The sequence below is a fragment of the Pezoporus flaviventris genome, unplaced genomic scaffold (assembly GCF_033815535.1).
Source record: "Pezoporus flaviventris isolate CSIRO_AGI_PZ_B2104156 unplaced genomic scaffold, CSIRO_AGI_Pfla_v1 ptg000055l, whole genome shotgun sequence".
NCBI lineage: Eukaryota > Metazoa > Chordata > Aves > Psittaciformes > Psittacidae > Pezoporus > Pezoporus flaviventris.
The window spans coordinates 5218706-5233647 of record NW_026892603.1 but is presented as its reverse complement, the minus strand read 5'-3'; the positions used below and the strand labels follow the sequence as shown (position 1 = coordinate 5233647).

General features: G+C 38.3%; 1 protein-coding gene across 1 annotated transcript in view; it reads right to left on the bottom strand.

Annotated features, from left to right (window-relative positions):
- The window catches only part of THSD7A (thrombospondin type 1 domain containing 7A), a 199723-nt gene that overhangs the window by 116817 nt on the left and 67964 nt on the right, over window positions 1–14942 (bottom strand). The window contains exon 2 of the mRNA XM_061469259.1: window positions 5030–5861. Coding sequence (XP_061325243.1) covers window positions 5030–5861 — 832 coding nt within the window. The remainder of the gene's footprint in view (window positions 1–5029; window positions 5862–14942) is intronic.

Sequence of the window (14942 nt, the reverse complement as noted above, 5' to 3'; positions counted from 1 at the left end):
TTCCTTCACCTTCTTGCAGTCTGCCGTCTTAAAGCTACTCCACTGCCACCTTTATACACATCACCCTTTCTGCCTGTTGCCTCATGGAGCTGCTCAGAGAAGTACAGAGAGGCTTTTTCTAAGTAAGGGATGTATTACAGGGTGCAACAAACTAAGCTGCTGTATTTTGTCTGAATCTTTCTTCTGTTTGCTGTCTGACAGCATATACCTCAGGAAGACTTGTCTGCTTCTCCAAATCAATGGCAGAAAGAAAGAAGCAGATTTATGCTGTATGTTTTTTAATCTTTCTCCTTCACACAGTCTATAAATTAAAAGAATGAGAGTTCATAAAGAGGATGAAGGCATTTTTTGTGCGATTTGGAAGGTAAGCACTTGGATTAGGAAGTTTCAGGACCTGGAAAGACAAAGTCAAAATGCCATCCTAGAGGAACAGATTCTCTTTTTCTGCACATGCATCCTGGATATCACTTGCCCGTTAGCCTAAATACTGTGTTGGCCATTCTCCAATTCCTCAGTCTCTGGGTATTCAGCTTAAGACTTGTGGCCAGTGGTGTATACAGTGGCTGTGCTTTAAGCAGATACAGGCCTATGTGACGTTAGCTGGAATTTCCCAGCAAAGAAATATATCTAAAACTGTATTTTTTTTTACTTAAATTCTTACTTCAAGTCATCAATAATGGTCAACTTCACAAACATGTCTCTGCCACAGAGGTGCTGCCAAGGGAGTATGAACCAGTTCTGTGGACTGCAGCCGAAGTGATTTTTAGCAGTTGCAGACTATCTCCACACCTGTGGACCAACCGCTGCAGGGGAACTTGATGCACTTTGTCAGTGAATTTCAAAATCTTTGCTGATGTGCAGAAACATCTGGGCCAAGAAGACACTAGTTCTATTCCACGTTCTTACAGTTAATAAATGTCTGTGCTCATAACCTGCTCCAGTCCTTCCAAATATCAAAATCTTTACCCATTTCAATGGGGTTTTATCAAAACATCTCAATAGAATGGTTGCATGAATTAAACACTGCAAAAACAAAATTTTTTTTTCTTAGACTTGTACAAAACCAGCCAAAACATTTTTGCTAAACTTTACCCCAAATTCCATTCAGAAAGACATTGTGAGGAAACATCTGAGACCCAATAGTAACAATTTGGCAGAGTAGAAGAAAGCAAAACCAGAGAATATACGATAGAAAATTACGAGCTTAACATGAGGCACTATCATCACAACTTGTAATAGTGCAGACTTGCAACTCAAAACGAATTTTTACGTACACTTTGTTTCTCTACATTGACAGTTTGCTGTCTAACACCTCTCTGTGAGACCCTGGGCAAACTCCACTTTCACCAAAAAAGAGGAAACATTTCAGAGAATCAGTATTGTCCTTTACACTAGCAGCAACGCTGTCCAGGTTTTGTTAGCTATCCAGAGCAGTCATTTTTTAATAATCGAATTGTCCAACATTAATAGTCTTCTCCAACATTTCTATTTTTAAAATATTATCAGTGCACTAGAATTTCAAACTAGGGGAAACTTTAAAAAAAAAACAAAAAACAAAACAAAAAAACAAAACAAAAAACAAAACAAAAAAAAAAAAAACAAAACACCAGGCCATGTAACACATATTATTGCAGAATGAGCACTACAAAATCCAATAATTCATCCTTCACGGGAGACTGTATTGTTCACTCAGCAATGAAGTGTATAAATTACACTTTGATTTTCTTGTTTCACTTGTCTTTACCATGCCTGGTGTGCTGAGTGTCGAGAGAATTCGCCTCTTTGAAGTTTTGCTGACAGCGTTACAGAACCATTTCCTCTGGAGCACCCTTCTGAAACTTTCTGAAACACTTTTTATACTATATCAATTTTGCTACCTCTGCAAAAAAACATGACTAGCCTGAGGGGTTTTCTTCTTCTTTCAGTCATGCTGCCAGGGGGCTGATTGTTTCTGATTGCTAAAGTCAAAACTCCCTTAAAATGGATTATTCAACCTGAAGAGCATTTCATATGAGCACAGCAGGTTTTCTAGTCACCTTACTTGTCTGTACTATCTAGTAACACAGTTACCGTATGATGGAGATTACAAAATCATTTGAGCTGGCTGCACTGACAACCTGGGCAGAAAAATAATTCTATTGCTGAGATTCTGGAATGCAAATCATAGAATAAAGCATCTGACCACTTAGTGCAGTATAAATGAAACAAATCGATACATAAGTATCATACATAGATAGGTCTCTAAAAGCTAAGGCTTCAATGACAGAATTTCACACGAGTCATTTAGTCAAACTTTCTTGGTTTCACTATACAACTGGAGAAAAAGATTCAACATTAAACTTGATGGGAAGACTATTAGAAATCCTTTGTGCATTTACAACATAAAATTATATCCTTTAGACATCAAAACGTCCACTGCACCATTTGTATCATTTTCTCCCCTGTGAAGAATCACTCCTACATTGCATTATCTACAGTTTCACTGCCTCAGGCAACAGGGTTTCATCCATTCCCCTGCTACAACCTGAAACGTGAATATATGGTATAACATAGAGGTATCTGAAATTAAGACAGCATTACTGATCTGAGCAAATTCAAGAGTGAGTGTAAAAATGATGGCTAAAGTATGCCATTAACTTCCAATTATACTTTTACTTTCTTTTATCATCCATCACAGCCTCAGCACATGAATGTTTCCCTTCCCCCACACCTTTTTTTTTTTTTTAAATGTTTTTTTAAATATGGTAGTTCTGAATTATTTCTTTAATCTTACAAAAACTTGAGGACTTTCAAATATAGTGGCTGACTGGTATCTGCTAGCAACTGATACATTTAGTAAATTATTCCCTGTATTTAAAGGATAATGATGTTCCAGACAAGGCACAGTGTGCTTCATGAGGCTGGAAAAGGAAGGGCTCAAGGCAACCTCTTCCTGAACCAGCACTGAGACAGTGCTGCAGCCAACACCTGGAACTGAGTGTGCAAGCTGATTGTGAGACGGGTTGTACAGTGTCCTGTGTTCAGCAGTAGCAGTCATTTTTCTCCTTCTCGGTAGCTGCTGCAGTGCTGGGTTTTTGACTTTAGCCTGAGAACAAGGCTGATAGCACACTGATGTGTTTAGTTGTTGCTAAATAAAGATTACTCTAAGTCAAGGACCTTCTCAGCCTCTCAGGCTCTGACAGTGGGGAGGGGCACAGAAAGCTGGGAGGAAGCAGAGACAGGACACCTGACCCAAACTAACCAAAGGGGTATTCCATACTATAGCACATCATGCCCAGTGTACAAACTGGGGGGAGTTATCCAGAAGGGCAGATCACTGCTTGGGTACGGCTGGGTGTCGATCGGCGGGTTGTGAGCAATTGTATTGTGCATCACTTGTGCTTATTGTTAGGTTTTTTTGTTTGTGGGTCGGTTTTGTTTGGGTTTTTCTTTTCCTTTTTTAGTTTTATATTCTCTCCCTTATCATCATTATTATTAGTGGTAGTAGTAATAGTTTTGTATTATACTGTTGTTACTGGACTGTTCTTATCTCAACCTGTGGGATTTACATTCTTTCAAATCTCCTCCCCATCCTGACAGGAGCCTTGGAGGAAAAAAGCGGAGAGCGAGTGGCTGCATGGTTCTGAGTTACCAGCTTAAACCACAACACACAGACATTCATTCAAATAATGGTTGAAATTGGAAAACACTGAAGAAGACCAGAGGTAGGAGAGACTGCAAAAAAAACCATACAGTCACCCCCTATTTACTAGCCGTGAGTTACTTGAGGTATTACACTGTGACACATGCACTTCTAGCCTATTCTTACAAAGCTTCAAAAATGGAGGTGCCACACATTCCCCAGGCAATCTTTTCCAGCTTTTCACTATTCACTAGCATTAAGAGGTCTAACTGCATTCAGCACTGCTGTGATTACCCCATTAATCCTTTTCCTATACGTCCATAATAAATAGAAATAGCTTGTTCTATTCTCCCTCGTGACAGGTTTTTACATGCTCATAGGCACTTTGCCTCTTCATTCCTATGTCTCTCATTCCAGCTAAACAACCCAAATCTTTCAGCTCTTCTCTTACGTCAGGAACCTCTCATCACTTTCCTGTTTTACTGCTGGGTCCTCTCTTGAAAGGAAATACACCCCAAAAATGTTTACTATACTTGAAAAACTATACTATATGGTTTCTGATAGGAAAGGTTGAAGCAATTACAAGTTCTGTGATAGAATATTTAACTGGCACAACAAATACTCCAAAGTCAAATATTCTGAATACAGTTCATAAACATTAACCTAGCAGCAATGGGTGTCAGCCTCATTCAGCAAGATATCTTAATCATTTCAAAGTTGAAGTAAAATTGATTAATCATGCATTGAACTAGAAGGAAATAGAAACACATCAAAGACAGGAAAAGGTACACTAGACTGAAAGAAGGTATTTGAGTTGGACAAAAACATTCTGATGGATAGGAAGGAAAAAACATGAGCTAGCAAGATAACGCCAGGTAAACCAAAGAAGTGGAAGATAACACGGTTGCAGAAATGTACCCAGCCTATGGAAGAAGTTATGAAAAGATCTGTAACTGCCAAACCTCTTGAAAGGTAAAACAATAAGTAAATAAGAAATCAGGCAGAAAAAAAACAACCAAAAAAATGAACAAAAAAACAGACGGCATAAAGGTGCAGAGAAGAAACAAAAAGAGGAAGTACATGTTAGAAACAAAGAGGTTTCACATCTCCTTTTCAAGAATTTTGTTACAGGAATCAAGAAGAAGGACAAACAGTATTTCATGCTCTTTAAAAGAATAGATACTGCCTCCTCATGCAGCATCTTCCTCTGTTTTCTGTTTTATTGTGAGACTGACCCAGCCCAGTTTCTGTTAGTCTTTGTGCCCAGAGCCTTAAAAGCATGTTTGGAAGAGATGATATTACTGCTTGAAGATTCAGGATTCTGTACAATAATACCAGTGTGCACTTATGCTTGCTTGACTTTAACAGAGGAAAATAAAGAGGTGCAAATTAATAAGTAGTGGTTACCTCAGAGCAGCAGTTTTCCCATTTCTGTGAGTACATGTGACTTGCCTGGTTTGGTACCCAATTTGTATGTCCCAATATTTGTTCTCCTGTCTATTCTGTCTGTTTCTATTTCTCTTCTTCTTAATTAACTCACGAGCCTCAGGATCCTGAACTGCCTTTTCTCTGTCCTTTTCCTTATCTTTGTTCTTCCCTCTTTTCCTCGTTTGCCTTATTTGTCTTGAATGGGGCACTGAGCATGTGCTCCAAGGTCCCACGTTTAGGCTATACAGGCTTTCTTCAGCAGTGCATGGGCTAGACTGACAGATCTGAAATTCGGTGAGGTTAGGACAGGCAGACCCACCAAACTGCGGTGGAGCCACAACGTGCCGAGTTCGATGCTGAAGCCCATTTCCACAGGTCTTTGAGCACTCCGACCAGGGGGCAAATTCAGCCACAATGCAGTCCTGCCGGCACGGGATGAGGCATCCCTGCTCCTGGCGGGGCTTTGGCTCAAAGTACTCACAGATGACATCCTCAGCTGGCACCCCATTGGACTTCTGGATACAGGTGATGTCCCTCGTCTGGATCCCTTCCTCCCCTCTGATGCACTCCAGGGGCTTCTCATGGCTGCGGGAAAGAACAGGCCGGCACTGGTTCCAGCTCCCGATCTGCCAGTCGTACAGCTCCTTGTGCCAGTCGCAAACCCGAAAACAGCTCTGCTGGTTGTCTGGCCGCTCTGGCTGCTTGCAGTTTGTGGGCAGTGTGGTCCAGCCCTCCACATGGGCGCACCACACCGCTCGTGTCTGGATACCACCCGGGCCGCATTCATCTCCCATACATCTCCCCCATGGACCTGGAAAACAAGAGAAGATGCTACTGTTGCACGCTTCACTGTTTTTCTGCCATGTTGCAAAACCAAGCTCATAGAACTAGTTTTGCACTTCATCTAAGATTTTAATTCTTGGAGAAACTCAAACTTGGAAAACAAAATTGGGATTACTCTTAGTCTTGTATTCTTGTGATTATAGATACATTTCATTTTTTGTCCTAGACAAATTGCAAATTGAATATTTAATTTCAAGAACATACACAGGAATTGTTCACATTAGAGAACTGAGCAATGACAAAGGCATCACGTAGCTTTGACTAGCAAGATAGGAGCCAAAGTCCTCCCCTTCAAATCATCAATCTAATCTTCTCTCTCATCTGCATAAATACCCTTTCCTGGACTGTTTTGACTTTTGCTTCACATTTTGTACTGCACTACTCTGTACACCCTGATGCTAATTAATATGATATTCTCTTCTTTCTGTATTGTATTAAATAATGAGAACAAGAACATAATACATTTTGAAGAATAGAGGTAATTTCAGGTAGGCCACTGCTATCCTTTCCTTTGTTATAACTAAAATAAAAATTAAAAGCCCTCTAAAGAGTGCTTGCTCTACATGATCTGTGAAATCATTATATAGAATAAGATCTTGAAGACAGAGAATACCAGCTGGTAAATCTCCACAGAACAGAAGTTACTGAACCATGGAGTACCAGGTTGGAAGGGAACTTCAAGAATCACCTGGTCCAACCATTCATGGCAAAAGCACAATCTACACAAGATGCTCCAGCACCCTGTCCAGCTGAAACTTTAAAGTGTCCATTGCTGGGGAATCCATCATGGGGAGATTATTCCAATGGCTGATTGTTCTCATTGTGAAAAATTTTCCTCTTGTGCCCAGTCAGAATCTCCCCAGAAGTAACCTGTACCCATTGTTTTTTTAAATCTCTAAGGTCTATCATATATAGTCAACATTTATAATTAGTTATAACAAAATCAACGTTGTTATAATTAGTATCAACAAAGCCAATAAAAACCTATTTCCTCAAAATCTGATATGTTTACTTTTTCCATTATTAAAAAACTATAATGTTCACCTGGTTCAACTCACAAAATCCAGAGATCAGAGGGCAAAATCCTTGGTTTTTTTCTCATTTTTTAAGACCACCCCTCATACACACCTCATGCACATTAACTTACTATGAAAAAGCAAAAGAACAATTCATACAGAAAAAAACATGTAACCATTTCCCAGAAGAAAAGATGTCTGCCTGCAGACAGCTGGTCACACAGAAGACATTTTGGCTGACTGAGGAGTGCTCATGTTCCATGAAGAAACTGGGGCCAGGCCATGAAATCCTCATTTATCTTACTGACCCCTGTAACAACATTTTTTGCGTGAGTAGTTGTGGGAGATGCTGGGCTGAGCCTTTGTTATTTCTAAAGCAGGTTAACAGAATATTTCTGCTACTGCACAAGAGTTAAATGAACTATGGCAGGTACAAATTATTCACAACACTTTCTTACTGAATGACTGGATAATGACTGAATATGAAGCCACATCTGATTACTGATTCCCACAAGCTTCAAAACCCTCATTGACTTCAACACAATTTTCAGCTGTTCATCCAACATTACCTTCAGTAGCAGTTTGAGAATGGGCTGACAATACACTATATGCTTAACCTCTGCTCCTCATTGCCTCTTTTTTAAGCAGACACTGAGGCTGAACAGTTTGTTTGTAGTTCTAAAATCCTAAGCATTAATACTTCATGCCAATGCCAGCTGGCAGAGACTAATTCAGACCACGGAAACTCCTCTGTATTTTTTGCAGATTTTTTTGCAGTGCTCCTTTAGAATAAAGTTCAAAGCTAGCTTCCAACAAATGAATTTCAAAATACCTGTGAATATCTCAGCAATCTCAACAGCTTACTTTAACCCAGTTGTCTTTTTTCAAAGGAAGAAGAGGAATTTACATTGTTACTTACCTTAGTTGTTAAAAAAAATAACATAAAATTTTAAAAATATGCATTTCTAGCAATATTAACAAAAACTTGCTTTGACCAAAATTATTCTAGGAAATACCAATTTATTTTTATTTTTTCAAACAATTTCTGGTAACCACATTAACTGATATTCCTATCAGTTTTCAGATATACACTGCTTTGAAACCTTCAGTTAAGTTATACACTTTTCCTTGTAGAATCATAAGTCACAGCTGTTAAGCTCAAGCACTTGCTGAGGAACGTTGTGCCATATGTTCTTTATACGTACCTCACAAAAAGAGAGATAGGTTCCCCTGCGATTCCCTTCACAGGTACCCATCTCTCTCTACCATTTACAATAAGAGCCTAGAATAATTCACTTCTAACTTAAGTGTCCCCCAAACACATTGCAAGCCCCAAGGCCAGACATGGCTGTCATTTGAAAATAATCACAGAAAAACAGGAAGAGAAATTCCTCTGAACTGAGTAAAGGAGCTTTGTGACTTTGTCTAAATAACAAGAAATACATCCCAAACTAGCCCCTAATACACTGTCTTGTCTTTTTTTTTTTTTTTTCTCATAGCCACAAACTGAAGAGAAAGCATCCAGCACATGCTTACAGTATTTCTTTGTCTGCTGGTCAAGGCATCACTGAAGATACATGATGAAAAAACAGAGAAGGCAGAGGCTTTGAATGATCCTCAAGTATGAGAAAACCACATAAAGATCACCTGCAACATGCTTTTTGTATTTTATCGTTATCATGGGCAGCACATTTACCGCAACATTTGTAGATGTGAAATTTGGGATAAAATTAACCTCACAGAATCTGGTGTAGCATAGGTATGCAACTTGGCAGTGAAAAGGATTAGCAATGTAGAGTCTCATCCACCACCATCACTGAAAGGCTGCAGGAGATGGCTGCTCTTTCACAAACACTCAGCTGATCTTAAGCACTAGTAACAACAGAACATCTTTAGGCACGCTGTCGAGCCTAATCAAGGCCTCATATGATGTTTTAATTTGCTCTTTATGAATATTCTTTAGGTTCCCTCTTTCCCATTGAAGCAGTCCTCATGCAGACACTGCTCTCCCTGCTGTGCACTGATCCAGTGATGCCTGGGCAACATCCACTCCATCTGCACTGGGGAAAAGAAGCTGCTGCTGCTGTGAATGCAAAGTAGTTTTTCTTAGCATTTGGTTTTAAACATATTTAGATGAATGAGTCACAGCTTACCTGTAGTGAGCTGTACTTTTCTCATGAAAATACCATCATTTATCTGCTCTCTGTTTAATTAGCATATCACATATGGCAGTTACAGAAATAAATAGGAAGCTTGCTTCTTCTTTGTTGTTGGGAGTTATCACTGAGATCTTAGTGAGTTTAAAATGTCATTTGTAATTCTTTGTCTTTTAAAGAGATTACTGTAAAATACAATATTAAGATTCCCTCTAAGCTTCTAGAGGATTAACATTTATATTTTTAGGGACCAGGAGTAAGTGAATTAACCATTACTGCAAGTTTATTCTGAAATTTTAGGGAGTAAACACAACGGAGTCCAAAAATTAAGATTAATCCTTCCACTAAAGCACCCAGAGCTTTGCAGCTGAGAATAAAGTAAGCTATCATAGTATTTAGTATCTTAGGTACTGTTTCAGGGATTAAAATTATCACTATTTGAAGCAGAAAAACCTTGGTTTTGAACTTTGATCCGGGGCAAATAAGGCTATATAAAAATCCATTCAGCTTTCCTCCACATGCATAGTAAAAAAACAGACAAAACAAGCCCCCAGCTATCCCCCAAAAAAACACATCTTAAAGCATCAAGCAAGACGTTACTCCCATTTTTAACACATGAAGATTTCACCACTGATTCAATCTGAATTTTGCTGTACTTTCAGTGATAACTGGTTTTGACCCATTTATTATTGGTTTGATGTCTGTAAGTAGCATTAACAGTTTAATGCCAGAGATTGAGACTCTGACTGCACAAGACAATGAGCAGCTTAGTTTTCAGTATTTTGAGAGGATTGTATTTAAAGAGACTACTGAGAGACTAATTAGCAGAAATCTACTATTTCTAAGTTCAGAAACAAGCTAACCTTGCCCACTATTGGAAGCCTCATATTACATTTTATTAAGAGAAGTTTGTGATTGAGGGCCAAGAAGGTTAACTGGATGATACAGGGCTGGGAGTCAGAAGGACAGTGGTATTACAAGATATAGTTCAAGCCTAAGCAGTAAATCTCAAGAGAGGTCAGAAAGACACAGATCAAAAAGTCTTTGAAGGACTCAGGAGATGACAGTGAATTGAATCTACAGTTTCTGATAGCGAAGCCGGTCAAGGAGCAGATGAACAGCAGGCCACTGAGAATGTAACAGCTTCAGAGCTGCTGCCAAAATCACTTGCAGACCCTCTCAGCTAAATTAAAATACAACAATCATGTCTATAACTTGGTACAGTGTACCGATATTATCTATATTTGCTTTACACAATTATGGTAGTAATTGAGAAACCACCACTGCCATCACAAAAGTATTTTTATGACAGGCAGTAGATAACTGGGGAAGTCTAAATAGGAAAGAGTTTCACTGACACAGACACATTGCCTGTTACACTGGAATGAAGCAATACAGCAAAGTGCTACAATTCTAGGTAAATTATTGATAGCTTTGGGTTGTTTTTTTTTAGTATAGAATCCGAGATGTGCCAACACACAAGCTGGCTGCATTTGGAGAGACAGTTTCTGTAATTTATACTATTGGGAGTGTCAAGACAGTAGAAAATTATTCACAAACAAAACCTTTATTTTTGCATCCTTCCCACCCATGGCGGGGCTCCCTGGGTGCTGTATGACTTGCCACTTGCGCTATTTGCCAGCAGACTCTCCCCTCCAGGAGTGCTATGGATCACCTTGACTGTCATTTCTATTTAATGCTTTTGTCTTTCTCAGCTTCTCTTTCAGAGGTTGAAAAGAACATGCAAGGCAGTGTCTGCATCAAAGAAAATGGATTCAGGATACAGAAGAGAGAGAAAAAAAACTAAAGGATTCTCCAGATAACAAAACATAAAACCTGTGAGTCAGAGGAAGACACTGGAGAATCAAATACACCTACAAACAATTTGACTCCTAGGTCAGATTTTTTATTTCCTGATAGTATAAGGGAGAGTGTAAACAGTACTACAGTTCAAATGATTCCAGAATCCCAAGAATTCTGAAATTTCTCAAATTAACAAGGAAATATAAAAACTAACATTAAAAAACACAGTTTTCCCAACTTTCCAAGGCACACATTCAAATAGAGGATAAAGGCAAACTTGAAACTATATAAATAGCAGCCACTTAGATATCTTTCTAGGTGTCCACACAATTATTAAGGCATTTTATGTAACTGGACCCTTTTATTTTTTCCCCTATTAATATCCATTGGGAAAATGCATTCACACATTTTCCTGATACTATTAATGGCATGGTAATTAACATTTTTTTCTTAAAATAATTAATATAAAACACATGAAATGAAGCTAAGAGTAACCACACCAGTTTAAATTCTGACATCACACAAAGCGTAACACTTATTCAGTGTTTCCCTAACTAAGCATTTTCATACTAGAACCTCACAAACTACTGGAACCAAATTTTACTTATTTTCCTTCAGCAAGTATTCCTTTTTTTAGATCAGAAAACTGCTGTGTCCAAAGCAAAGTTACGTACTTTATAAGAAAATAAATTTAGATTTAACATGTTTTCCCAGTGTTGAAACAGTGGGCTTCTGTGCTATAATTCATTGTAGTTTTAACACTGTATTTCACTTGGCAGAGGGGTTTTTCATCTGCTTTGCGGTTTTTCTGCCTTAATATTGTGACAATTGCAAGAGATATTTTCTTTTTTTTTCGTCTGTAGTAAACATAGAGAGGGTAAAAAGTATCTATTTCAATAGCACAAAAAAAAAAACAAACAAATATAAAACCCCAAAATGATCTCAAAAAATTTCTCTGAAAACCTAACTCAACAGTTAAAAAGAAAAGGGAAGAAATCTCAAACATATATTGCTCTGGCTATGAGGATTCAAATTTTTAAGTAAACTGCATCAGGGCTTATACTTTTTATACCACATTTCTTCCAAAAGTAATTTGACTACAGTGGTGTAACACCCTGAAAATCACAACCTACTCTGAGAGTCTCCAGTTCACAGTAATGGTGCAAAATGATTATCTGAAGTATATACTAGCAAACATACAAACATGAAAGGCTGACAGCTCACAGTGCAGAACTATCTGGCTTTGTGTTGTTGTCATAACCTGCAATGAAAGCAGGTTTATTATTTTAATAAGCTTTAGGCTTATTATAAACTTAAGCTAATTCTCAAAACGTTATTCAAACGGTTCTTCCTCCAAACATTTACTTATTTTTTTTAGCATAAGTTCCTCTAACTATTCATTTTTCCTTTACCTAGTGTAGCAGCAGCAGGCCAAATGAATACAGGATGAACACAGAAAGGAATACTTAATTGAAGCAGCATGCTTTAAAGAGAAATACAGCTTGCATGGTCTACAAAGCGAGTACACTGCTTTGAGCTTCTAGTCATGTTGTAATAAATACTTCTGATATTGTAAGATACTGAATACAGTTTCTTCTAGCCCACAGTCTGTTTGCATATAAAGCTGGTTCATGAACATTTCATAGTTTCATTAGTGCTGGTGTTAAGCGATACTAATGTATTCCTCGCACTCCTCTGCTTCTGTTCTCTCTCTAGTCACACTGCTGGCTGAAAAGCCAGATAACACTCTTCTGACAAACGATGATTCCCATATATAGCAAACACTCTTGCAGGCTTTGTAAGTTGGATGAAAGGCTTTGTTAACCTTTGCTTATATCTTTCCCACATGTCTGTTTTGTTTATTCATAAATATTAACAGCTGAAAGCTGCTCTGAATCTCCCGAGACAGTTTTACCAAGTCAGACTGAAGAACTACCTATCCCAGTACCCACCTCCTACAGGAACAAAGAACACAAGCTTGATGACGGTATAGAAATATGGTGAGCGTAACCAATGCCTTCCCTGGTACCATCCCAGCTTCCCACCATTTCCAGCTCACACACGCTGCAGACACATTGGTAAAACCCTTCTAATACAACTAATAATTATACATGCACAGCAGATAAAGAATGTCTATGTGTTCTTCAACTGCTTTCTACAGAAGAACAGTTTTAGAAATCATATTAGAAACTCCTAAATTGCTGTTCTTTTTTTTCTGTGCAAAGCCAGCAGAAATGTCATGACAGAAAACACAAGGCATGGAACCTATTTTTTCTTAAGCATTGGGAAGGAAAAACAAAATAAAAAAACGCTCCCATGAACAGCAAAACCAATTATGAGCAAATCTGTGAAATCAACAGTTACTTCCAATTATTACACAGACTGTAATCATGAGTAAATATTAACATTTTGCAATGAAAGCTCTCTAATGATATGAGCAGCAATAACACCACAAATTATTCATATCTGTGCCCCTGTAAATTTTAACAGCTCTGTCTGCATCAGAATCTCATTTTAAGGGATAGATTATTGAGAAACCATTTCAAGATCCACTGCCTATTAAGGAGGAGGATTTGATTTGTATAGATGGAGTTTTTTTCACTTTTTTGACCAAGATTTGCTGCTTTCTCCCTGTTAGTATTTTACATTCAATTTACTCACAAATCTCAAAGCAATTTTTTTTACTGCAATATTGCTAAGAGAATATGTCACTTAACCTGAAAATCTCATTGCTAATATTATTCTTAATGACTACACATGTAAATGCAGATTTCTGCACTTATTCAACTAACTGAGGCTTGTCCTTCACTTTTCACCAGAGTAAACCCCAATCAGATCCATTGAAAAAGCACCACTAGCCCTTGTCACGACACCTGGACATCAGCATGTGTTGCAGCATCAATTTCTTGGTGCTGTTAGAAGAGTTTATTTCTGTGTAAAGTCTCCTGCAATTGCATGGTAATCAGCCATATTGAACAGGTTACAGGGACTTTGAATCAGACCATTTTCACCTCTATCACGAATAATTTTGCAATTCAACTTCTTAACCACGATTTTCTTCTGTACACAGGCTGATATATTAAGAGAGAAGACAAAATACCTCTGTTTCAATTAGCATGAAGAACAAATGAATGCTTTTCTTTTCTGTCTCGGTCTCATTTTCTGTCCTTTTATTTCTTTCCCTGATTCATCATAACCTCCTGCTGTGGCGCTGATGGCTAGAAGTGATGGCTGTGAGGCTGCTGCAACCACAGGGTACATCCATCAACATAGGCCATCACACTTGTGCCAGCCCAGCTGTTTGTAATCCCAGTCTCTGCTTACATTAACCAAGGGGAAACAAGTCAAAAACCTTCTTCACAGAGACATGAAGAAATTTATGGCTACAGCTTTTCAGAGACTGGCTACAGCTTTTCGACTAGGCTACTAGAACCAGACATCAGAAACGAAGGGTACTACCTTTGCACACTGATTTTTTTTAAAGGATTAGACCTCCTGTAAGATATTTTGTCAGACAAGGTACCTCGTAGCTGGCGATAAGAGAACACTACAATTTAGTTGTATGAAGTCAGAAATAGATTTAGGTTGTACTCTGAGCCCCATTGCTAGCCTGCAGGATGATCCACATACACCATTTCTGTCTCCTTGCAATTCAGCTTCTTCTGTGTAAGGCAATGACAACAATATGAATTTTTAAAGCTCATTTAGAGGTATTGATGAAAAATGGTGCGCAAGAAGTAAACAGCAGTTCGAATACACATTCTGTCATTTTCTCTCTGGAAGCACAGAGTTTATTCAGTATCTTTCCCTTGAGTTTTGCCCTAAATCCCAATTGCGTTGAAAGGTGTGTTTTAATAAAAAAGCAAGAAGCCCAGACAATAAGCTGCTGCTTTTTCTTACTCTTGACAGAAATCTTATTCATAGAGCACAGCATGCATACTTCTCATCTGTGCCTTCCCTCTGCCTCTTCGCCCACAAGAGAGATAATAAAGATATTGAAGGATCAAACAGGAATGTTTCTCATATATCTGGATTCTTTATAGTTGTTTTGTTTACCACTACCGGAATAACATT